At 36.5% G+C, this 25,878-nt stretch overlaps 1 protein-coding gene across 1 annotated transcript in view; it reads right to left on the bottom strand.

Annotated features, from left to right (window-relative positions):
- gwl (serine/threonine-protein kinase greatwall) overlaps positions 1 to 25,631 on the bottom strand; it is a 49,896-nt gene extending 24,265 nt beyond the window's left edge. Inside the window, exons 1-6 of the mRNA XM_083132031.1 lie at positions 25,241 to 25,631; positions 20,470 to 20,525; positions 17,137 to 17,237; positions 14,030 to 14,121; positions 6,105 to 6,226; positions 5,573 to 5,679 (exon numbers count right to left, since the gene is read on the bottom strand). Of these exons, the coding sequence (XP_082988157.1) occupies positions 5,573 to 5,679; positions 6,105 to 6,226; positions 14,030 to 14,121; positions 17,137 to 17,237; positions 20,470 to 20,525; positions 25,241 to 25,342 (580 nt within the window). The 5' untranslated portion in view covers positions 25,343 to 25,631. The remainder of the gene's footprint in view (positions 1 to 5,572; positions 5,680 to 6,104; positions 6,227 to 14,029; positions 14,122 to 17,136; positions 17,238 to 20,469; positions 20,526 to 25,240) is intronic.
- Between the last annotated feature and the right edge of the window lie 247 nt (positions 25,632 to 25,878).

Raw genomic sequence — 25,878 nt, forward strand, 5'->3', positions numbered from 1 at the left:
CCGGGACCCTTTGATTACAAGGCGACGACGTTTCCACTGCGCATCAGGGAGGCACACAAGGTTGGTTAAGATGAAAACTGAACCTGAACTTTAAGAAGGGATTTAGACTTGCTTCAATTATTAATGCATGTAAAAATTAATGCTTCAGACTTCATCCTGGATGGGGAATGGCCACATTACTTTATTTAATATTTTTTAGAAAACTTCACAAATACAAGAATGTAATCCTTGAGAAACAAAGTGCTTAAACACAACTCAATACAATTTTAGATTTCCAAATATTCAATTTTATCAAACTCCAGAGAAGGTATATAACAATGTAAGTTCACTACACTGTAAAAAACTAGCAAAAATTCTTGACCAAAAGCATAATTTCTTGACTTTTTATTGACCTAATCTGTTATTTTCTTAACTTTTTCTTGACTGGTAGACACACTGTTCAATAATGTGTTTAAAAAAATCCCATACATGTTTTGGTTATTTTTACTGTGCAATAAATGGTCTTGACCTGAAATTGTCCTTCACTGCTCTTTGGATTGACCAATATATTTGCCTATTGTATCAACATTTGATACTGCATATACTATTATTTAAGAGAGGTCCAGAAAGTATTTCTTAACCATTAGCAGATGGAGCCTCGTGTGAATAGTATTCCCGTTAAAGCTGGCACCTTTTGAAGTGCGCTTTTATCAAACTTGTCGTGAAGTACAAAAAAAATCTTACCTTGAGAACTAATTGTCGTAGAGAGATGGAATCTGTTTTGTTTTCTTTCTTAAATAAATAAATTTCGACCATCCAGACACTAAAGCTTAAAGTCAGAAATTATATTTCGTATTTTTATGCAAAGTTTGTAGGCTGTGTTGAATCCTTTTCTTCTATTGACTTTGAAATGGCGACATTAGGTTTAAGCTACAAAAAAAAAGGCACAAATCTACCATCAATGGGTAGACACTTGCATAATTTTAAAATGAGATCAAAGAAAGGTAGGAAAAAAATATGAAAAAGGGGGAGAGAGAGATGGATGGGAGTGCCTTTTATCAAAGGGTTTTGGAAAAAAAAATCAAAAATTGATGAAGAAACCAGGAGTCAATAAAGCCTACAAGCCAGGAATAAAATTACAAAATGTCAGCTCCAACTATAAAAAAAAAATGAAAATAATCATCACGTTTTTTTCTCCATGCCATTGAATCATTATGTACTTTCTGGCTGGGCGATGCTCATTTCTTATACCACGTTTGTTACAACCTGTCCCGCTTTCCATGCTTGCTGATCGCTGGCTTTTCTAGCATAAACTACAGGGCATTGCTGCTGCAGACCGCGTGACCTCAGTGCTGGGAAAAGCCGAAGCCAGGCAGCAAATTAAATCTGGCTTCCATTCGCTCATCGCTGCCCAGCAGACGACTTTTTCCTCGTTTCTCATTGGCACCGAAACTGTTGAGCGATAGCTAGCATGGGAAATGGGACAAGTTCTAACGAACTCGGTATAATTGGAGTAAAGGGAAAACTTTAAATGGGCATTAAGAAAGGCACCAGAATAGTTAAAACTTATAACGTTATAATTTAAATAACCATGAGTGGAGATCAAAATTATTCTTGGGTATCCACCATACATAACACATACAAAAAAAAAAAAGCAGGAAAGTCTGGCAACACTGAGAATCTTCCATTATGTGAAAGACTTCCAGCCATCAACTGTTGGATTTGCTTCTGACGAGGAATATACTTCTACCAACCACACCTGTTTTTATCTGCATTTTTATTCTTAACAATGCCTGCAAAAATTTACAGCTTTATTTTTATGTTTCTCCTTCCCATGTTCCTGCTCTCTGACTGGTAAGATGAACACGTTATACTCGGCACATGGTGTTAAAAGCTATTTCTGTGAATGATATTACCAGCTGCTATAATCACTATCAACCAATGCATCGGTCCTATCCCAAATACATAGTGAATGGAGAATAGACTTCCAATGAGGTTTTGGATTCAAATTATAGATAAATCATAGATCAGGGTGTCTACTAGTTTGTGAAAATAAAATTCCCTGACTTTTTCAGGTTTTCCAGACCAAGAACAAAAATTTTCCAGACAAAGTCATTAGGGCAATTAATGTACATGAACATGTATGTACAGTAGCAGCGATTAATAATGGGGGGGATTGTCCCCCTACTTTTTGCTCAACCAGTATGGTCTCTTAATGCTATCCCTTATCTACCAAGAAAAAATTAACTGTCCTTGCCCCAACCCGAAAGTTTTGGCACCCAGTCAAAGGTGATATACTGTATGTAAGAAAATCAGAGCACTTAGATGAAAATTCACACTTAGTCACACTCAAGTTTAAAACCGTAAACTATAGTACATCAGATTAATCTTTTCACCACAAAGCATACTTTATCCTCTTGTACCTGTATATTTATGGGAATTTACCAATATACTAGCAAGCTTTTATCATCAATTTATGTGAAATTATTGATGCCTCCCTTCACCCCTTATAGCCATCCGATCCACCCACACATTAAAAATAATTGTTTTACCAATTTTTTGGAGTTATTTATTTCCATAACAATTCAGTAGTTGTAAGAAAAATAGTATATATGTTTATAAACTGAATGTAATTTTGTACAATAGTTTTCTTCCTTTAAAATAAATGCACAATTTGAATACTTGAAATGTCTTTCTACCATATAGGTAGAATTGGCGTTCATTAACATGTGAGTTTCAAAAGAACACATTAGTCGAAAAAACACAACTACACTATCATCTTCTTTAATGCTTTCACCTTTTCATCAACTTCTTGGATTTCCTTTGCAGATCTCTCAAGGATTTTAGCTTTCTTTGTACTCAGTTCTGCTATACTTCTTTTCCTCTCTTCCAAATGAGCATTCTGAGTTCCTGTTGTATCATGCTTCCTTCAACTTTCCATTTGCATTCCTTGCTGCATGGATTAAAGATTTTGTTATAGGGAATTTTTCAACCCCTCCATAAGCTACAATTGCATCATGTATACATCTTTGGGCAATAAGTGAGTCCTCATCAAGATTATCCACAAGGCATTGCTTATTTACAGAGAAACTGCGCTCAACAGAAGCATTTCCATGTGAAAGCATTAAAATCTTCTGGACAAACAGTATGAAGACACTTTTGTTACAGTCTTCAAGAACTGTCATACACATCTGATCCAGCCGATCAACAGCAATGTCAAAATTTTTCATTCTTGCAATCACAGTCATTACTATATAAGTCAGTATAGAACCGTTTTATATCATCTGCAGCAGGGTCAGAAAAATGACACTTTTCAACTAGGAGTTTTAATGCCACATTTACTTGGTCTTCACCTACTTTTCCATCCAAAACAAATGCTGGAGAGAAACATGCTGCACCATAGGGATGTGCCGAAGCCGATTACAGATGTATGAAAATCGGCCGAAATTGACATATCGGCATCGGTATCGGAATCGGCAAAAATCCGATATTTAAACCGGTACAGATTATACTAGAGTTTTTACCCTCTAATAAGTTTTATATTCTAGTTTTGTAAGATTTATTGAAAATTTGGTGATGATTCGTCATTATTGTAGAGTTTTTGTAATAAAATTATTGCAAACTCATTCAGAGGATCAACCTAACTATAAATCGGAAATAAAACAGTACATTGCTGAACCAGGATCTGCTGATGTATTGGAAATTCAAAAATGAATATTCAAACCTGAAGCAAATCCAGAGAAAATACTTGGGCATACCCAGTGATTGAGTGTTCAGTGTTGCTGATCAGATTTGAGATAAGAGAAGAAGTAGGTTACTTCCTGAAGTGCTTCCAAATCTCGTGTTTCTGAAGTTGAATCTGGCAGAACAGGAATTCATTTTGCATTTCAAAGAACTGCTTGTGTACTAATGTTTAATAATCTCTTGAGAATCCATGTTCTTCTTAAAGGTTCACATAACATTTTGTAGATGCTAATGTACATTCACACTCTTGAGAATATATATGTATATACATATGATATGCAATAGAAATGTACATAGCAAATTTATTTTTGTCATGATGAAAATAACATTCCATTTCTGTTTAATAATCTTATGTATCGGAATCGGTTAAATATCGGCATCGGTATCGGTTCCAAAAATTATCGGTGAGTACATCGGCATCGGTAAATTTTCAGCTTCGTCACATCCCTACTGCACCATATGCGAGCCTATATTTCAATGGTGATCTCATACATATTAACATTGTAATATTTTGAGCCTATATTTCAATGGTGATCTCATACATATTAACATTGTAATATTTTCAGACAATTTTCAAGAAAATGTAACACCTGAACGTCAGATAGTTTCACAGATCTAAATACTGCTCGGGTTGCAAATCCAATGTCCACTTCTTTTGCAGAACACACACATTCTGGATCAGTTAGATTTAGTTTCAAAAGATCTTCAGAACTTACAGCTTCAAGCAGAATGGACTTCTTTATAAACCTGGACATAAGGGATTTCAGTAGCTTGAGCAAATGTTCATAAAGGAAAGGCACTATTGGTGAATCAGACTGAAACCTGACAAGAAGGATTCTATATCAGCTGCAATAGTCTGAAAGAAAGCTAGTCTGACTGGTAACAGAGGATTCCTCACTTGTGACTTAATAGTTTTAAAACTTTCACACCTTGGTACCAGGAACTCTGTCAGCATAGGTTTTCAGAAATGGTGAAAGGTACTGTGCTTTTTCCACCACACTTCCATTGTCTAACCACTGAATTGGACAAAACTTTTTTTGGAAAAACTTTTGATCCTGTAATTCTTGTGGAATCTGCTCTCCGAGCTGGAACATTTTTAAATAAATTTTACACTGCTCTTAAGAATACTACTACGTTCCAACCAGAACTCTGAAGATGCTTTGAAGCACCATGAAGAAAATGAAGTCTGCAGTTTCCTATTTCCAGCAATGTTGTACTTTCTGGCTCATTAATAGCCATGTTTTCCTTGAAAAAGGTGAGAAATTTCCAGTTAACTGCTGGTCCATCCATGGATATTTGTACTATGTTTTTTTCAAATTGATACCTTTTACACCTTCTTGAAATGCCAGTAGCTTTGGTATGGCCCAGAAACAAAAACACAAAGTTTTCCAGAAAAATAAAATTCCCAGACTATTCCAGGTTTTCCAGACTGGTGGACATCCTGTAGATGTCTGTGCATTCTCCTGTTGCTGACTTGAACAACATGCACATTTCTAAACTTTCCATGGCTATTCACCATGTATATATGTATCACCTTAGTTGCTGCAGTTACTACTTATTTGCTTTCTTCAAAGTTCATTCAAAAAATGACTACACTGTCTTCCAGTTATCCTGAGCCAAGCATGCAGTAAGCTATAATGAAACATTTAACATTTTGTTACCGTTACTACCATTTATCTCAATTTGATCTCCTTTATCAGCCACCAGCAGAAACTAATCAACATTCAACTACTTTCAAAAATTCCTACATTAAATCCTTTTCAATCACACACGTAAATGATCAATTTACTACATTATGTCATGACTCAATGTACAAAATAGACGCTGGCATAAATATCGAAAACATTACCTCGATGCAAATTGATTTTGCTTAATCCAAAGTCTGTAAGCTTCACATGGCCTCTGTTTGTCAACAGCATGTTGTCAGGTTTCAAATCTCGATGAATAATACCATGGCTAGAAGAAATGTACATGCATGATTATTAAAATCACAACACAAGTGGATAGGTATTGCATATGAATACATTATCATTATCACAAGGATTGCAATAGCTAGGAATATACAAAAACTTGACAATTTGCTTTCACTGCTTTGGCTGATCATGATAATGAGGATGAATGACGATGATGACATGAAAATTATGAAGGGACACTCACAAAGAACACCCATGCCAGGCTTTGAATCAGGGACCCCTGGCATCATAGCATACTATGCTAACCACTATTGCCACGGAGATAAGCGCTGTGCTGTATGTATCAAGATTATACACAATAAATTGTTGGAAGAAACATCTTAAAATTATAACTATTTTGTTCCATATAAGCACATACTACGTTAAAAATAAGAGAGACTGTTACCAAATAATTTTCCTGGTAAGTACCTGTGTAAATACTCCAGAGCCAAGGCAACTTCTGCACTGTAAAATACTGCCCAGTGCTCCTCAAAATAACCATGCATACCCAGCAAGGATTTGAGATCACCTCCGACCATATATTCCATTACCTAAAAAAAGGAAAAGCTCAATGTACTCAATGTATGCCTATTTGTTTAACACCAATTCTCTTGACGGCATATGCACAAAAAATGCAACTATAATTTACATTACATTGTTACACAGTAGTGTTTAATGAATGTATAATATTCACTTTTTTATAAGGCTGAGCTGATACCACTTTGAACCAATAGCCATACCGATACTGACATTCCTAATGATTCCCACTGATACCGATGCTTGAAAATTGTAGCATAGAGTTGTTCAAAATACTAATTAATATTAGTGGATGAGAATCCCCTCTAATTATAAGCATCAACTTATCAGAATTTTGATTCAAAATATTCAAAAATTACATCAGAATATACTTGCTACATAATCACAACATAGTTTTCACATAATATTGGTGCAAAATTGGAATTTTTTTGCATAACTTAGAGTATAATTTACATTTGTAAGTAATCTTAGAATTGTTTCTAATATTCTAATACCAGGGTGGATACAAACAAGCAGAAATTAAATTCCCTGACATTTCCAGGTTTTCCAGGACAAAATTTACATTTTTCCCTGACAATTACAAACTAAACTAAATCGATGTTTTTGCAAATGGAAATAATAAACTCATACAGATCCACATATGGTTTTGTTAAGTACCAATATTATCTTCTATGAAATTGACTTAATTTCTCTATTCTCTATGATTTGAATTCAAACTGCAAAATAGTGAATTTGGAAAATTATTAGAATTCACAAGCTAGGGAATGATTACGGAATTTTGTCATATGCAGTAAGTTTAAAATAAAATACTTGATTATTTTTAAAGTTTCGACTAAATTAGATAAGAGTAAAGAGTGATTGATTAAGAAATACAACTTGTAATTTATCAGTCTCCTTATCCATTCTCGGTATTATATGTTGATATTTCCACAGGTTTGGAACGTTCTGCTTGCAAGAACCATGAATGCGGACTCATTTTTCGATGCATAAAGCTACTTCTCTCGTTTCTGTAAAGCAAACAACTTAACTCTTGCATATAAGTGAAACAATTGAATCGAACAAAAGAAAGTGTCATATTTCCTTACATTATCAATGGGATTTCTGCTTCAGTACAGTATATCCAAGTGAACTACTGTGAAACTGACAACATGCAGTTATACCATTAATGCTGACGAGAAGGGTATGTAGGTATTAGAAATTTAACGCAAGGAATTTATAGAATTCCATTGTATAGGTACCTGATTTAGCTAACCACACATGCAAACAGGAACACTCTAATAATAAAAGATTCTGAAAGTTCATATACGAGGGGCATCCTGAAAAAAGCTCCAAAGCCTATACGCAGCACTAGTGGTCGTAGAGCGACACACACACATGCAGGCAGGAAGACGCATGTAGCTGTAATCTGGCACAGTTGCATGCAGCCGTTTTAGGACAGTTCTAGGTTAAAGATTGCAGCTCTCATACAGTCTCCCATCGACTGTGATGTAGCCTACATTTTACGCTCAGAATTTGGCACAGAGTCACCAGGAATCGTGTGAGGTATGCAGACCGGACGTCGTTGAGTGATAGTATGGTCAGACGATGGTGCAGACAATTCAAGGAAGGCCAATCGAATGTGCACAACCCCATACAGCTGAGTACACACGGGCCCTTTGCATCACTTCAGGTGAGAGATCTTGAACCACTCCCTGAACAGCCCTGGCCTTGAATGTACCGACTTTCATCTCTTTGTTCAACTGAAGAGGTTTCTGGCTGAGCAAGAATTTGACAGCTACACAGTTCCAGTCTTTGCTGTCAGACACACATACCATGGGCATACAGAATTTAGTGTCATGCTACGACAAATGCCAGAACAACGGTGGTGATTATGCCGAAAATTAGGTTAGGACTCACTGTTACTAATGCAACAAATTACAACTGATATTCTTGTTTAATTTATGCCTAATCGGTAGGGACTTTGATATTTTGGTATTTTTTCAAATTGGTATATTTTCTTAATTCTTTTTTTTTTTACTATACGGTGTTATTTTTCCCAAAATTCACATTTTCATTTTAGCGCATTTTCTGGCAAATATCTGAAATTATACCTTCATGGTGTTTTAAAACTACTGTTTCAAATTGTAAGTCACATGGCTTACGCCTCTTCGTGAGAGTTTGATATCTTGAAAGTTATTTTGAGAAAGTTATTTTCCATACCCCTTTCTTAATTTTAAGGTAAGGGTTTTAGATAATGGAATTTTCCCCGTACATACTGACCATAAGTGGCGACGTACCCAAAAAATTAAAATCAATCAATCTCACGTGACAGATACAGATATATTATGGCACCAAAAATTGGAATTATCTTTTTTTGACTTGTTAGTGTTACGTTTCCCAAAATTCACGTTTTTGTTTTAGAACATTTTTCTGCCAAATATACCGAAACGTAATACTCCATTGTGCTTTTAAACTATTATTTTAAATTGTAGGTCACATGGTCTATGTATTTTCGTGACAGTTTGATATGTTGGAATAGATTTTTGAGGAAGTAAGAGTAAAGTGCTCCCCTGCACTTTCCACGAAGGTGTATAGGGGTGTGGCCCCACACTTTCTTGATCACGGCTGAAGGTGGGGATGATGTGATAAGCACCACGCTCCTGACTACCTTTATCCCTCAAAGTTTCCTCAAGGTACCAGCTTCATATGATGCTGGGTGGGTGCCGGAGCAGTTTGAATAGGTGGAAAACATCCCGGTTCTCCCCCACAGGGGATCGACCCTGGGTCTCTCGCATAGTAGTCAGTCGCCCTAACGACTGAACTCCATTATTACTCGCTCGGCAAATGCCGATGGTGCGCACTTAGCTTGGTAATTCAAAACATATCTCGTGCGACAAATACGAAGATGTGGCTACCGTGTGACGGTAGATACGCACTCGATCTCCTGTTAGAACCCTGCCACTTTGCTCTGTGATTAAAATGGTTTTGAATGAAGTTGAAAAAATCGTGAGCTGTCAGAATTATTCCATGTACGTATAACTCTATAGTTTACTCGAGTAAAATGTTGGAAAACTTGCATGTTCTATGTACACAAACATGGCCTAGAAAAGACAAGAATATTGGATTTCATAGAATTTTTCGTTGTTTTAGGACCTTTCTTTTGAAAAAATCGCTAAAAACGCCAACAATTCGCATTTTATGCCAAATTCGCATTATTTCAATATTTCGAATGGGCGAAAAATGTGTCCAGACATCCCTGCACATTCCTAAACATAACTTCGCAGCAATTACCATTTTTCACGGTTTTGGCGTTTGCGAAAACCAATGTCCCTACTAATCGGAAATTACTTTCTGGCCACTCCTCGTATAAATCAGTAGATGGAAAGTAAAAATTTAGCAGGGCTGACAGAGAAAAGTCAATTCTTGAAGAAAGTGATTTGCTTTTATGAACACTAAGTTGCTGACCAAGGCAGTTTATTAAGATAAAAAACACTTAACGGGTAACGTTTCAACCCTGTATCAGGGTCTTCCTCAGACGAAGAACTAAACTAAAATGATCGTTTAGTTCTTCGTCTGAGGAAGACCCTGATACAGGGTTGAAACGTTAACCGTTAAGTGTTTTTTATCTTAATAAACTGCCTTGGTCAGCAACTAAGTGTTTTTAATATGGAAGCATTGCTTTTATGATTGAATGATTCGAGTAAATATATTAAAATATTTACACGTATTTGTTATTAGTATCTTATTTCATAATATTGGACATTAACCTTACTCAGTGAGAGATTAATGACAATCTCGTGAGTTTAAACAGACAGGACAGAGAGTGGCGTCAATTTCATTGCAATACTAGTGTTGCAGTAAATTTAAGGTTGGGAGTATGCACTTGCCAATTTTTATAACGTTCACCAATGAAGATTTATGTTTCACTTTTTCGTGATAGTATTCAATATATATCCCGTTTGGTTGGATTCTTCTTCATATCTAAGAATAGTGCAATGTCATTGTAAACGTATGTTAACTTGTGCGAAACCAGTAATACATCAGGATGATGAAAGAAAAAATTCGAAAGCACTGCTACATTAAATAAGGTGAAGTGAGCCAGAAGAGTAATAAAATTCCAGTAGCATATTTGCAGTCTAAAGTTCTTGTTTATGCATGCGACTTTTGTTGGATGTTGGAGTCCATGGAATTTCTGATGCATATTGTAGTGAGATACTTTGTTGGGTGATGATCTTATGGCTCTTATCCCCTCCATCTGTTGACAGGTCCCCTTACTACTCCCATATGGACAAGAAAAAATGACAATTCAATGCATTTTCCACATAATATTTAGTGGCTTAACCTTTACTCCCCCAATGATACCATATGGTATCATCAGAGTAAGGTCTTACTGGCCCGATGATACCATATGGTATCATGGTGCTGATTACGAAATGAATGTGCTTTTTGGACCTTCATACTCTTATGTTTGGGTGGAAACTTTGACACAGGTCTGGAGTAAGCCTGGGAAATTCATATTGATGACCAACCTCCCCCCTCTCCGCAAAATATCCATGTCACATTTCCGAACAGAGTTTCACATTTTGGCTCATTATTCAACTTGTATGGCACCCAGGAACATGAAACATGTTTCAATCTCTTTGTAAACGTCCATTATTTGAAGAGAATACTAAGGTTTGCGCCTTCTCCCCAAAATAGCGGGAGAAGAGGGGGCAAACTCCAGATTTTTATGTTTTTTCATTGAAATTCGGGGTCGTGCCCCCCAAGCTCCCCTTCCTCGGTTCGACGTTCTGAATTGTACACAGTTGCATGCTCTGATGTTCTAGTTGCAAAACAAAACTTATCCGAAGTAGATTGCTCCCATAGTACCCGATTTATAACAATTTACCTCCAAAAATGCAAATTACCTATTTTTCGTAAAAAAAAAAAACAACACATCTTGGCTTATTATTCAACTTGTACACCGAAGAACATGAAACATGTTACGTTCTCTTGAGAAATGTCCATTCTTTGAAAAGAATACTAAAGTTCGCGTCCTCTCCCCAAAATAGCGGGGGAAGAAGGAACAAACTCCAGATTTTTAAGTTTTTTCCATTGAAATTCAGGGGCCGTGCCCCCAAGCCCCCCTTCCTTGGTCCGGTGTTCTGAATTGCAGACGGTTGCATGCTCTGATGTGTTAGCTGCAAAACAAAACTTATCCGAAGTAGAATGCTCCCATAGTGCCAGAGTTATAACAATTTTCATCCAAAAATACAAATTAATTGTTTTTCGTAAAAAAAAAAAAAAAAAATCACATTTTGGCTTATTATTCAACTTGTATTGCAACCAAGAACATGAAAATGTTTCATTCTCTTGAGAAATGTCCATTCTTTGAAAAGAATACTGAAGTTCGCGCCTTCTCCCCAAAATAGGGGGAGAAGAGGGGGCAAACTCCAGATTTGTTTCTTTCCATTGAAATTCGGAGCTCGCGACCCCCAAACTCTCCTTCCTCGGTTCGGCGTTCTAAATTGTACACGATTGCATGCTCTGATGTTTTAGCTGTAAAACAAAAGTTCTCCGAAGTAGATTGCTCCCATAGTGTCCGAGTAATAACAATTTTTCTCCAAAAATGCAAATGACCTATTTTTCGCAAAAAAAAAAAAAATAATAATAAAATTTAAAAAAATCACACTTTGGCTTATTAGTCAACTTGTATGGCATCCAAGCACATGAAACATGTTTCATTCTCTTGAGAAATGTCCATTCTTTGAAAAGAATACTAAAGCTCGCGCCTTCTTCCCAAAATAGCGGGATAAGAAGGGGCAAACACCTGATTTTTATGTTTTTCCCATTGAAATTCGGGGGACATCCCCCCCCCCTCCTCGGTCCGGTGTTCTGAATGGTATACGGTTGCATGCGCTGATGGTTTAGCTGCAAAACAAAAGTTATCCGAAGTAGATTGCTCCCATAGTGCCAGAGTTATAACAATTTTCCTCCAAAAGGTGGAAAAATTTAAATTCCCGCCGAGAAGCCCGGCTGGGAGAAATTTCTCTCTCTCTCTCTCTCCTCCTGCCATCATTGGTTTCTAGCGCCGTGGTTGTGTTGCGCATAAAAGGGGCCTAAAAATTGATGCCGAAACTTACGAACGAAATTTCCTGTTCCCGTGCAGAGTTCCATAAAAATATCTTTAAAAAAATAAAAAATCGATGAAGACGAAATTCCCTGACATTTCCCTGACTTTTTTTGACACCTCAAATTCCCCGACTTTTCCCGGTTTTCCAGGTGTCGCCACCCTGAATACAAAGGACACTACAAAAGTTTATGAAAACATACACAGTTAAAGCTGTATCAAACTAGATATTATTAAAATTCCTCAAAGTATGTTCCACACAACTACTCCTGAAAGGCAGTGTTGCCACTCAGTGACAGTGTAGCCCCTTGAATGCTCAGACTACAGCGAGACCGCTGTAACTCCCGGAGTGAGACCAAGCTTTCTGACAGTGGCCTCTGTTGCCACGTTTACCTACGAAGGAACTTGAGGTTAAACAGCCAATTAGGACTACCGCTGCCCTTCCCCCTGTTTGGGCAAGAAGCAGCAACCTTATAATCCCTCCTCCCCAAAGCAGCCAGCAGGGAAACAGGATTTTGTCAAAAGAGCCGTTCTGCACTGTGAATGAGGTCAGTTCTTAGACTGACCCGGGTATAATGAGGGCTCGACCTATGGCTTATAGTGGGATTCAAACAACTGTGCAATTTAATTCCATCTTGTAGGCAAAAGTGGCATCCTCTAGTGTTGAGACTTGGCAACCTCTCAAAATAGTTAATACTGCTGGTGTTCCTACATGTAGGGCTATTACTAAATCTCCATTTCAATATTCCTTTATCTTTTTGGCAGGAGCTATATCTTCTTCTACGCCTTCATCTGATGGTCTACATTCATCTCATCGTTCATAAAATGTATTCCAATTTCAAACTCCATGGATCAACGAAATATCTGTTGTTCAAGTTGCAGCAAGAGCATCAAAAATATTCTGGATTATTTCTGGTCCGTTTTAATCTGCTCCTAAGATTGGAAAAAATTATTGAAAAATGTAGCCTCCTCCACAATCTATATGCTGGCTCAAACAATACGTTTCAATAACTTTTGGTCCATTGCTGGACATACTGTTGAGAATCTGAGTGAAATGTATGTGTAGTTTCTAAAGGATGGGGTTACGGACTGTTATTTATTTTTGACCCACCTTCCTACAAGTTATGAGATCAAAGTTGATTCCTGGCAATCATTAATGCCAATCACACACGACTTTAATTTAACCCGTAGCACGACAGCATGTGAGGACTAGGGCCTACGTACAGACTGCCAGCACTCAGGTGGGGGATCATCCAAACATTTATGGGGTAACGTGTGGTCAGCATAATGAACCCCCAGTCATCATGGTAGGTTTCTGTGACCAGGTTACGCTACTCATTTGTACCTCCTCAATTTCCTCACGATGGTGGGTGGCGGCCACCAGCCATACACACAGGCCGAAATCTCCCGTAGCCGGAGCCTAAGTCATGATGCCTTAGAACAAAAGCCATGGTGCGGGACATACATGGATTTGATAATTTGGAAATAAAAATTGCATATTAGATTATGCTAATAATCAATTCTAGAAATGTATTGTGCCACAGTCTGACAAAGCACATTAAAAATCTTCATCACTTACAATATGCAAGAAAAGCAGAGTGAATTACTCTATATTAAACCATATATCTGCTAGAGCAGCTAAAAGCAAAATGTACTTCAATTATTTTCAGTAATTTATTTGCTTTTCTAATATCTAGTAATGGAATGCTACAAAAATACATCAACTTACCAAAAATACATTAGCAGCAGACTGAAGAGAATAAAATAACTGAACGCAAAATGGACTTCTAGAGAGAGCCAATGCATTTCTTTCTGTAATGACTGTACAAAAAGCAAGAAATATAAGCAAAGGATGAACAGACCAAAAAAATTTCAAAAAATAAAAAAACTTGCAAAGCATAATTTTAAAATCAGATACAAATTAAATTAATTCACAAAATTCAAAGTAGCAATTTCTGAAACTCAAATTGGCAATTACAGTTTTTTAACATGATTTTCCTTTTAAGATTGATACTAATACTGTTGATTTGGAACAATTTATAGTTGTTCAGCTTATTTATAAATGTTTACATGTAAGTAATTTCGCTGGAAATTTTGCTTGAAATAATAAATACCACAAAATGGTTCATTAATATATGGAAAGAGTAAGTTATGGAAAACTACATGAACAACAACTCTAATCTTAAAGCAAACAAGGAAGCAACAAAGTTCAAGTTGCTTTTGGCAGGGGCATGAAGTTACAGCAGACAAACTTAAAGCACTTGTAAACACTGAATAAAAATGCATGAAGCTGTTGTCAGCAGTCTATTCTCCCATACAATAGACAAAAAAACAATAAAATTATCACAGGTTCATATATGAGAAAGTCAGATTATTAAAATAGCTACTATTTAATCAGAAGAAGCACATTTATCGCACAATATTGGTGCAAAATTAAGGCAAATTGTGAACTCTACATAGTTATAGGATATATTGATTCTGTGAAAGCATCATGTGGCATTTTGGGCACCCGAGGAGACATCAAGATTCTGGGAAGGTATCGCCCAGCATCAACTAATCACCATAAATTGCATGTAGGAAATTTTATGAAAAGAAAGTCATGAAGAGTGTGTGTTAACATATCAATAATAATAATAAAATAATACAATAATTACACAATAAAAATATATTTAGTGTCCCATGTTTTATAATTTAAGATGAAAGTTAAGCATTAATTAAAATCTTGTTTAGAATATAATGCTAATTGCCTGAAAATTTTACGTTCCGGTGTGTTTATGTACATATGTGTACACACACACAGAGAAAAAGAGAGAGACCAGACAAAAAAATCACCATGTGTCGAATCATATGTTACAGGAATATGCTAAAAAGGTTGCTCAAATACTGGGCAAGACTGAATTCAAAGCATCTAATGGATAGCTGGAGACATCAGTATGGTGATTATTTAATTTAATCTCAATTTTTATACATTAGAGCTGCATTCAATGGGACTGTTTTAACAGAAAAATATTCTGATCCCATTCTGGTTATGTTTAAGGCAGATTTCACTGGATACACAAATGTACGATTCCGTTTTATCATACTACAGTATTTTTCAGTAGCACTATAGTACATTGGCTAACGAAAAGTATCAGACATGTCCTATATTACCATGTATTGTAATTTGTACACACCGGTAGTCCTTGGACGCAAATAAACTAAACTAAACACACACAAATCAAGCTACTACAACAGTGCTGTCAAATAAAGTAAATTTACCAATATGATATATCTATAGGTAGCAGGAAAAGGATAAATTAATCTTTACTCAAGCATAATTGATCAATACAGGGAGTCCATAAAGTCCTGCAAGAAACTAAAACTCTATAACTTGAAAACTATTAAGTTTATTAACAAAATATTTTGTGTGTACTTACAGCAAGGTTCAAAGTTTATTTCCTGCTTGTTAGGTTCATCGCCAAACCTCCAATTGTGCACCATTCACGTCGAAACACTGTTGCAGACTTTTTGTGAAACCGAGAATTGCGTGGTGACGGTGCTCTCCTGGGATATTCAGAATCACATCTCTTATTTTTTCTTTTAGGTCATCCAGATTAGCTGGTTTCTGTGAATACACCTCGGTCTTTACATGTCCCCACAACCAATAATCGCAAGGTGTCAAGTCTGGTGATCTTGCAGGCCAAGGTGTGGGGCCTCTTCGGCCAATCCATCTACCTTGAAATTGTTCGTTAAGAAACTGCCGAACTTGTAGGACCAGGCCTTCACCTTCTTGCGTACGATCTTGTGTAATGTTGACTTCGGTATTCCCAGTTCCAGTGATCTTCGTTTCAGAGATTTCATTGGACTCCGAAGAACGCTGTCCTGCACTGACTGAATCACATCGTCACTCGATCCTGGCCTTCCACTGCGTGGCAAATCTGACACACTTCCCGTTGCCTTGAACTTTTCATACCGTCTCTTGATACTTGAATTTGCTGGGGGTGGTTTCCCATATGTTGTCTGGAACTTTCTCTTCACTGAAACACAAGATTTTGACTCTGCAAACCACAGAACACACTGTGCCTTTTCCTGGATGGACGCCATCTTAAGTCACATTATCACGTGATTACCAGTGCAAGCGTCACTGAGCAGTGTGGCCAGAACAAAACTTTAAACTTCCACCCTTCTCACCCAAAAAGTGTGTATTGTTAAACGCAACAGCTAAAAAGTTATAGTGTTTTAGTTTTTTGCAGGACTTTATGGACTCCCTGTAATTCCATATTTAGAAGTTTAGCAATCATATTTTGCCAAATGAATACATTAATAACAATGAGATGACCTAACAACATGAAAAATAAACCTATAATTCACAGTTAGCAGTCAATTGTAAAACAATATACCATTTGAAAGTTATCCTCCACCTTAAAATTATGTCATCAAGTTTATTACATTAACATAATAAATCATTCAAACTCTGTACTGGATTGGTACACCCATGGACGTCCGCAGGATTTTTTCCAGGGAGGGGCAAGAAAGGTATTTTTTTCCACGGAGGCCAACATGGCATATTTTCCCCAATAATAGTGTTCATCCTTCAAAAAACATTGCTTAAATTTGAATTTATCATGTTCGTGCAATACACACATTATTGTGGCTGAAATTAAATTATATGTGTGAAATATGTAATTTTTGGTTGACTTTCGTTCCCCCCCACCCTTTCCGGATGCCCATGGGTACAGCATCAGAAATTTTCTACCAGCATTTTTCGAGATTGGTAAAATTTTCATATCACCCCTTTCCTATCTCACAGTTAAAGGATTCAACATTTTATTTCACAAGTGACTGTGTAACACCAACCTTGGCTGACCATGTTTTTGTTAATCATGTCAGATTTCTTCATAGCCTTGATGGCATACAGCTGGTTTGGATTATTCTTCTTGCAGCCCAGAAATACTTTCCTGAAAATAAATTTAAACAGCAAATGTAAGTTTCAAATATAGCTTGAGGGCAAGGGGTACTGGTCCCATCACGAAGTGCAAGGGGCGGAATGAAAGTGCAATCTATTTGGCCTGATGGCTGGAATATTATATAGATGTGTTTCCTAACGGCTGGGCTGCAGCCCAGTATCGGGCCCTGGCATCTATTACACTGGGCCATGAGAGGTTCTTGTGAAATTTATCATCTTCGTTTACGCAGCAATTTTTTAGGAACATATATTTTAAAGTGCAAAAATTCTGATTCGTTGCAATTTTTCAGTGTCCAAAATACAACATGCCACTGAAAATTAGCACTTCAAATTAATTTGGCCTCACAGAACTACAATATTTCATTAGATCCAGTCACTGACAACTAATTTAAACCCACTCTTATATTTGTCAATAAGCCCAGATATAATTGAATTATTACACTTTATAATTGTCATAATTTATTTATTAATATTTATTTCCAAGGTTACATATTAATTAATGTATAAAGTTAAAAAAATATAAAGGTATTTATGAATAAATTTGTTGGGATTGTGCCATTGAATTTTCAAAAAGAATTTACTGGGCTACTGTCTCATTGACAATATCTGCTCTAGGGACATGTTCCTTAATATAAATACCCAAAGCACATGAATAAAAATCAAGAAGCTTGAAGAATAATTGGCTGATATGAAAAATGCAAAAATATCTCGGTGATCATCGGCAGATCCACAATTTATCTTCTGTGGTTGGTGGTACACAAGTGGTGTAAGAATGAAAAGAACATGTGAATTAAAATTATTTAATGTAGCCTCCAACAGCTGCCAGCAAGTTTGGCCTCCTCCTTGTCCATGTTTCTGATCAGTTCCAAGAACCAGGCCTTTATGTACTGGCATTGCGATTCCTAACATTCACGTTTGCCAGGGAATTGAAATAGGGGATGGAGCACAAGTTGGTGGACCAAGTTGGTAGGGGACACAGAGACCATAAAGGTCAAAAGGCATCTTCCCTGCATTGCAAGCTGGGGCAGACAATTTCTTTGTGGTATTTGAAATTACAAGTTAAAACTATTCATAGAGGGTCATCGAGAATGATTGCCGGGATTTTAAACTGTTATTATAAAATAATTATTTAATGGATATACACGTGTGGCATCTTAAAATGTTCAGAAAAGTTTAAAGTTTTGTGTGACCTTGAGGCTTAAAACAACACATGCGCGGGAGCACCTTAAAGAGGGTCACTGCAGCAATTGCAATTGTAATTGTAATTCTGGATACGATTCAGAAGACGTGGCAGGAGATTGAATATCGTCTAGACATCACCCGAGCTACAAATGGTGCCCATATTGAAGTGTACTAAGGTAAGTCTAAAACTTTAAACTTTTCTGAACATTTTAAGATGCCACACGTGTATATCAATTAAATATTTCTTTTATAATAACAGTTTAAAATCCTGGCAATCATTCTTGATGACCCTGTATTCTTCTAGTCTTTTGATTCATTGGAATGGCTTGAAAATAATTTGTTTAAGATTACTGCACAACTAAACAAATCAAATTATATTTTCCTGGAATAAATTGGATAGTAAATTACGTAGAATAGCACAGATAGGCCAATTGGGTTCGGACCTATACTTTACAGCGGAATCCAAACCACTGTATGCCTCAACCGAGGATTGAACTACTACACCACCATGAAGGCCCAAAATGACTTGAAAGATATCGAAATGTTATTATGTATCATGATATGCTCTAATACTAGTTCAGGGTGGCTATTCTAGGACCATGATAAAATTCAAGTATAATTCCCGGAGGGTCTATGTGATTCAAACATCCAAAAATATAATTCAGTTAAACGGTATACGTAATACAATTAAAATATTTAATTTAAGGTGCCGAGTTTCTATTTACAATCAGAGGCGCTACCAGGAATTTCTGTCTGGGAGGGTGGGGAGAAAGTGCCAGGATAAACGTACTAATACTAATAATAGTAATAATAATAGTGTTAATAATATTTAATTATAATTATTATTATTGATGTTTTATTTTACTTCGCTTCTTGTGCCACGTTTAGCTAATTTGCGAAGATGGGGATGAGTGATATGATGAAATTGATGAATGGGCAGTCACAAACATCCATGCCCAAGCTGGGATTCGAACCTGCCGGGACCAACATTGTTATTATTATAATTATTATTAGTAGTAGTAGTAGTAGTAGTATCAAAGACGTTATTATCCTCGTCAATTATGCAATTTGCTGCTAAAGCATTTGTGTTCGAACAAACGATATCAATAATTTTTTAAACACTTTCAATTTCATAATGGAAAACAAGCACACGAACTATTTTTGAGACAGAAAATGCTTGATAAATGCATTCCAAATATAAATCTTTTTTATATTAACATGTATAACTTTCATGCACGATGTATGTTTCACATATATGCAACATGGAGCGATGTGGACACTAAATTGTGTACATATTGAAACTTTCTTTAATACAAATTATATACAACATATATTATTTAAATACATTACACAGCCAATTCATCCATCTCACAATAAACCAACAGCAAAAATTACATAAATTGTCTCTCAAATGTAAACGCACCCTTTCCTCAAAACAATTGTTTGTGCATTTAAAAGAAAATCAATTAAGACAAATGTTATTTCTCTGTCTGATAATTTATGATACAATGCATCATTGAGAACAACGAAATAATGTGAGCGAACCGAGCAAGAAAATTTTTGGATCTAATTTTTTTTCAAGCTGAAACCAATATTGATTTTATAGGGTGCAAATAATTTCACGGGATGCCAATGTATTCTCTCTTTTACAACTTTTGTGCCTCCCCGATGATGTAGTGGTAACATGGTCACCTTGTGATCAAGAGGTCCTGGGTTCGATACCCGGTGGAGGCACATGGCACAGTAGTTCGGATCCCACTTTAAACTGTAGATCCAGTCCTGATTAGCCTTTCTGTGCGTAAAGTGGACTTAAAACCACAAATCAATCAATCAATTTTACAACTATTTCTTTCATTTAGATAGTTCGGCACCCAGCCCAGAATTCCGCCATAGGATTCGGATTAATACAAGTTGTAATTTTTCACATCTACGGAGAAAAATTCAAGTAGAATTCACGCATCATTCCCAGAGCCAATAATTCACGCATAATTCCTGGAATTCAAGTAATTCCCGGTGAGTATCTACCCTGTAGTTATACTTACCCAAAAGCCCCTCTGCTTATTGGTTTGATTATCTCAAAATCTTCAATATCCGGAGGCTAGAAAGACAGAAAAAAGAGGCAAATTAATGGTTGTAAATTACAACATAAAGTTGTTACTTTACACCTAATGACACCTTCACCCTCTGTACCCCCCCCCCCCCCCGGAGAAAGTTAAATATTTTGTTGTTTATGAACGTTTTCACTTGATTTTTGCTTGTGGAAATGTGTTATTGTGAAGTAAAGTACGTCTCTTACCTTAGCGCGTTACTTTACTATGTAGCAGAACAACCCGAAGGCTTCATGCAAGTGAATATAGCACCCAAAACGACTTTCCACAACAGCAGCTATACTTTTACATAGTTATGTTCGCATTCAGTTTTTACTAACAAATGCAGCAAAAGTACTCCGAAATTGCAGGTTTTAACTTATGTGGGCCATACTTTGGGATCAAATATCTTCGTTAGTTGTGCTTTCTTAACACTGGAACCACTTTTATATTATGTCGAACACTGAAATGTGTTGTTTAAAAAAAATTAACGAAACTCTCAAGGGGGCACCTGTTAGGTTGTTATCACAGTCAAAGGTTATTTTAAAGTGCGAAGATTTGCAGGTGATTGGCTAATAGAATCTTTGTACATAGAACTATTTAACTGATCAACATGAATAATTCTATTTTTTCCTCCAACTTCTGAGCAATTCCTTAGTTGTGGACATAACATTTTCAAACCTTGACCCTGTGTACTCTATAAACTAATGATAAGGAAAGATTATATTTTGGAAGATTTTTGCTGATACTAATAAAAATCATACTGTTTCAGACACAACTAAGAAAATGTAAGAGTCATAATAACTACCATATTTCTTGGAATGAACATGGAAACAAGAAAAGTTCTGATTTGCAAATAATGATAAATATGAAGCTTTTATTAATGGTGACTTAATTTTTCTACTGACATTATCATAGCTAAGAAAAATGAGTAGCCTACCATTTGGATAGATAAAGGCCCAAGTTCCTTTTGTTTCATTGCAATTTCATCATGTTACGAATGCAATTTTTACATGGTTCGATTTTGATGTACGTCTGTTAACACATACTGCGGAGTTTTAGCGATTACTTAAGGTTTTGTTCAATATATGCTTTTGTGGTTAGCTTAGGCAGGTTAGGCTTGGTTCCCTTAACATTAAAATAAAGTTTCTAAATGCATTCTACTAAGGTTCCGATTTACTTCTACATCCATTCCCATGCTTCTATGATATTTACTGTCGCTTGTCGATGGACAATATCTTGTCCATGAGGAGTGCGTAAGGTCATTTTCAAGTTGTTTTTTTCAAGATAAATAACTTTTTTCGAGTTCAAACAGGGCTCATTACTTTAAGGAAGGTTCAAATTTTGTGTGACAATGATTTCCAAAATTATACGTGCTAGGAGAAATCATAAAAAATCGGAACCGTTACCGCATAATTATAATGCAACAAGCACCACTCATGTAGTGCTAATCATGCAGCGAATTAGACTGGGCTAATATTTTTTGAATTTTCTGGGAGTAATTACTCACATTCCTTCGTATTGATTCTTTTTTATGGATACTGCAATTTACCAAGGTGGAAATTGGGTGCACTGATGTAAGAGGAGTAAACAAAATTCAAAATTCCACTTTCTGCTCACATAAGTTAACTGGAACTGGATAGGGGTAACACTTCGATCTAGTGAAAACTAATTTCTTCAATTTCACAGAAGAAACTACTTACATAAATCAGTTTCTGTAGCATTTTTGAAGTTCGTCAATGTATTTTCTTTCATCGTGTAATCTCTTTTAGCGCGAATTCATGTTTTTTTTATAGAAAAAAGAATTTTAACTATGTTTGCCTAACCTAACTTTACCGTGAATGGTTTTTAGGGCTTTTGGGGCTATCCGTGAATGGTTTCTGGGGCTATCCACTATTATTTTCGTGAGAAAAGCATAATTCCACCCTAAAGAATGTTCTGCAATGTAGAATAGGGGGGCTATGCGTGAATGGTTTCTGGGGCTATGCGCTACTATTTTCGTGAGGAAAGCATAATTCCACCCTAAAGAATGTTTGGAGCGAATTTACAATATAGAGATATTCTCCAATTTTGTTAATATTTCGCATACTCACTAATTTAGGCCTCGCAATGACGAATCTGAACTTAAAATTTGGGGATCACGTCTAGAAATCGGAAAATAAGGGGGTCCATGATCTCAACCAACAATGTAGAATTGCTCATTATTTATAGCAAGATCTATAGTTTCACAACGAAATATACATATTCCTGATATACTACAACCACAAATATTAACTATGTTTGCCTAACCCAACTGCAACTAACCTAACCTTACTGTGAATGGTGCGTGACCTATGCGTGCATGGTTTTACAACCCCAAATTTTAACTATGGGTATAATTTAACAATACAGGGAATTTCTCCAATTTGTTTGAAATTTCGGATACTTACTAATTTGGGTATCCTAATCATGAATCTGCACTTAAAATTTGGCGCTCACATATAGAAATTCCTGAATTATGGCTAGCCCCACGGACCATTGGCGCTAGCCCCACGAACCATTGGCACGTGGTTAGGTTAGGCTAGGAAACATAGTTAAATTTTAGGGTCGTAGTAATATCAGGAATACATATATTTCGTTCTTTAAGTATTCGAAACTGAAAATCTTGCAATAAATAATGAGCAATTGTACATTGTCGGTTGCGATGACTGACCCTCTTATTTTGCAAGTTTGACACGTGAGCGCCAAATTTTAACTTCAGATTCGTGATTAGGAGCCCTAATTTAGTGAGTATGCCGAATTTCAAACAAAATGGAGAAATTCTCGGTATTGTAAAATCGCTCCTAACTATGTTTGCCTAAACTTATCTTCCTGTGAATGGTGCATGGGGCTATTCGCCAGTGGTGCATGACCTATGAATGGTTCTACGACCCCAAATTTTAACTATGTCTGCCTAACCTTCCTGTGAATTGTGTGTGTGTGTGAGGGGGGGGGCTATTTGCCAATGGTGCGTGACCTATACGTCCATGGTTCTACACTTTTGTAGCAAGTAACTGGTGAAGAGACATTTTTAATCAAAGGAACTGAATCACCGTTTTCAAACTCACCTGTAATTAAAATCCGCATTCCATCGCTCTTATCAATACATGCACGGTTTCTGTAAAATTCCAAAGTATGCCCGCATGGACACATGTAACTATTCTCCTTCGGCACAACACCAAATTCCATCAATTTGTTAACCAAATCACGACCATCCTGTTCTACACTCCACTTATATAACTTTAGCACATTAATATTTTTTTCATTCCTCTCCGCCATTCTTCCACGACCAATGCTGTAAACCAAAGAGAATCGCTCTGAACAGCGTCGCAACACTCTAGACAGCAGAACGGACGTTGATCGTCATTTCTTCACATCATCAAACATGGTTCCTGTCTCTTTATGGGGAATCATCGCGATAATTAACAACGTTATTTTACAAGTTCTGCAACTCAATGTGCAATTTAAACACATTACCCCAAAATATTATGTGCATATACGTAAGCACGACTGCAAATTTAGCAAGTATAACAACTAGTAAACTAATTATACAATATCTCTATATTGTAACTTCTTACCGAATGTTCTGCTGCAGAATACGTAAGTAGGAATCTTGGTAACATTATAGTATAAGGGAAACAGATTTCTTCAAATTTACAGGAGAAAGTACTTACGGAAATCATTTTCTGTAGCATTGTGGAAGTTCGTAAATGTAGTTTTGATCCATTTTAATGCGAAAACATGTCGTTTTCTGCGAAAATCTCTGTCCGACACGCTGTTTCTGCTGCCGCCATATGCTTTCTGCATGAGAGCACAATGTTCCGTGTGTTAAGATGATGCAACCCCATAGTCCGTGTTTCAACCTCGCCGTGTTTTCACTAGAACATGACTTGCCTAGTATTTTTAATTTTGTTTTTATTTTTTTAAACTATGCTTGCCTAACCTAACTTAACCTTACGGAAAATTGTTTTTGGGGCTAACGTGAATGGTTTTTGGGGCTAACATCAATGGTTTGCGACGTATTAGCATAATTTTAAATCCGGGCACGATAGTAGGTATTTTCCGGTGAACGAGGTTGCAACACTGCATAAATCGACAAAACACAACGTGCCCTGAACCAGTACGCTATCGCCTGCCATAATGTGTTACAGAATCGAAATAAGAAGTAACAGTAAGTACTCGGAAATGTAAGAAATAGACATTATCTTAGTTAGAAATGTAAAAAAGTGCGAAATATATGATTTATAGGTGTTTCCCTTATACTATAATAGTACCGGAATCTTAAAAAGGACGAAATAAATAAGTTATAGGTGTTATCACGAGATCGAAGTGGTAATAAAGTAGGATCTGAACGATTGTGCAATGTGTCACTAAGGTCCATGATTACTGCACATTAAAATCAAATCAAATTATGTTTTATAGGAATATATTACTGATAGTTTGGTAGAATAGCAGTGCCAACTGTGATGTACTGAAACAACATTACCACGAGCAAACAAATTAATCGTGGGCAACGGGAATCTTCCTTGCACTTACAATTAAACATTTAGCTGGATATTAATCATCCGGTTGGTTGAATATTTACATAAATATCAATTCAAGTAGCTGCCCGAAGTAAATTAAAGCTCATTAAAGCGCTTACGTTGCATTAAATACCAATCATTTTATAGTTAGTTATGCCACATAATCGTACTATGGTTGTGCATACCTTTGCATTATTTGTTGTCCTAGAGGCCGTTACAAAACTTAAAATTGAATTCTCTGTTGCCGCTATACTTCCAGGTTCCCAATTTTCCTTATTCGCGTCCATTTTTTAAAGTTGCCTGCAATATATACGAAAGTTATTCCAGGTAAAAGATATTCTCGCAGCTTCTGCAAGGTGGCATCACTGTACGGTGAGAATCACGAGTTTTCCTTCATTCGTTATACAACACATTTCACTAGCAAAGTGTTACAACAAAACTGGAGAAGACACATAAAACGTACAGCTAAAACTCGTCAGAAGTAAATAATTACATAAATAATCTTCACATTATCTCTTTCAACTTTTCAAGCTGCTTGTATCTACCGCTTTTCCGACATGCGTGCGCATGCATGCTCTTTTTCGTCCGGGGAGCTTCCAGAAAGACTTAACGTTGTGGACAGGTGGAGTGTTTTAGAGCACAGTTTAGGGGCTTTGGTTGCAGAGTTCAATAGTAGCGCATTTGCACAGAGGAACAATTGACAATCACCTTGCGATTCGGATTTGCAAAAAATATTGGCAGTGTCTGCTGCCACGTTCTTTTTCTGCTGGAACTTCAAAAAAGATGCGCGTGGCAGTAGACTCGGTCTTCGTTTTATCGTGAT

The sequence above is a fragment of the Lepisma saccharinum genome, chromosome 1, assembly GCF_977018435.1.
Source record: "Lepisma saccharinum chromosome 1, izLepSacc3.1, whole genome shotgun sequence".
NCBI lineage: Eukaryota > Metazoa > Arthropoda > Insecta > Zygentoma > Lepismatidae > Lepisma > Lepisma saccharinum.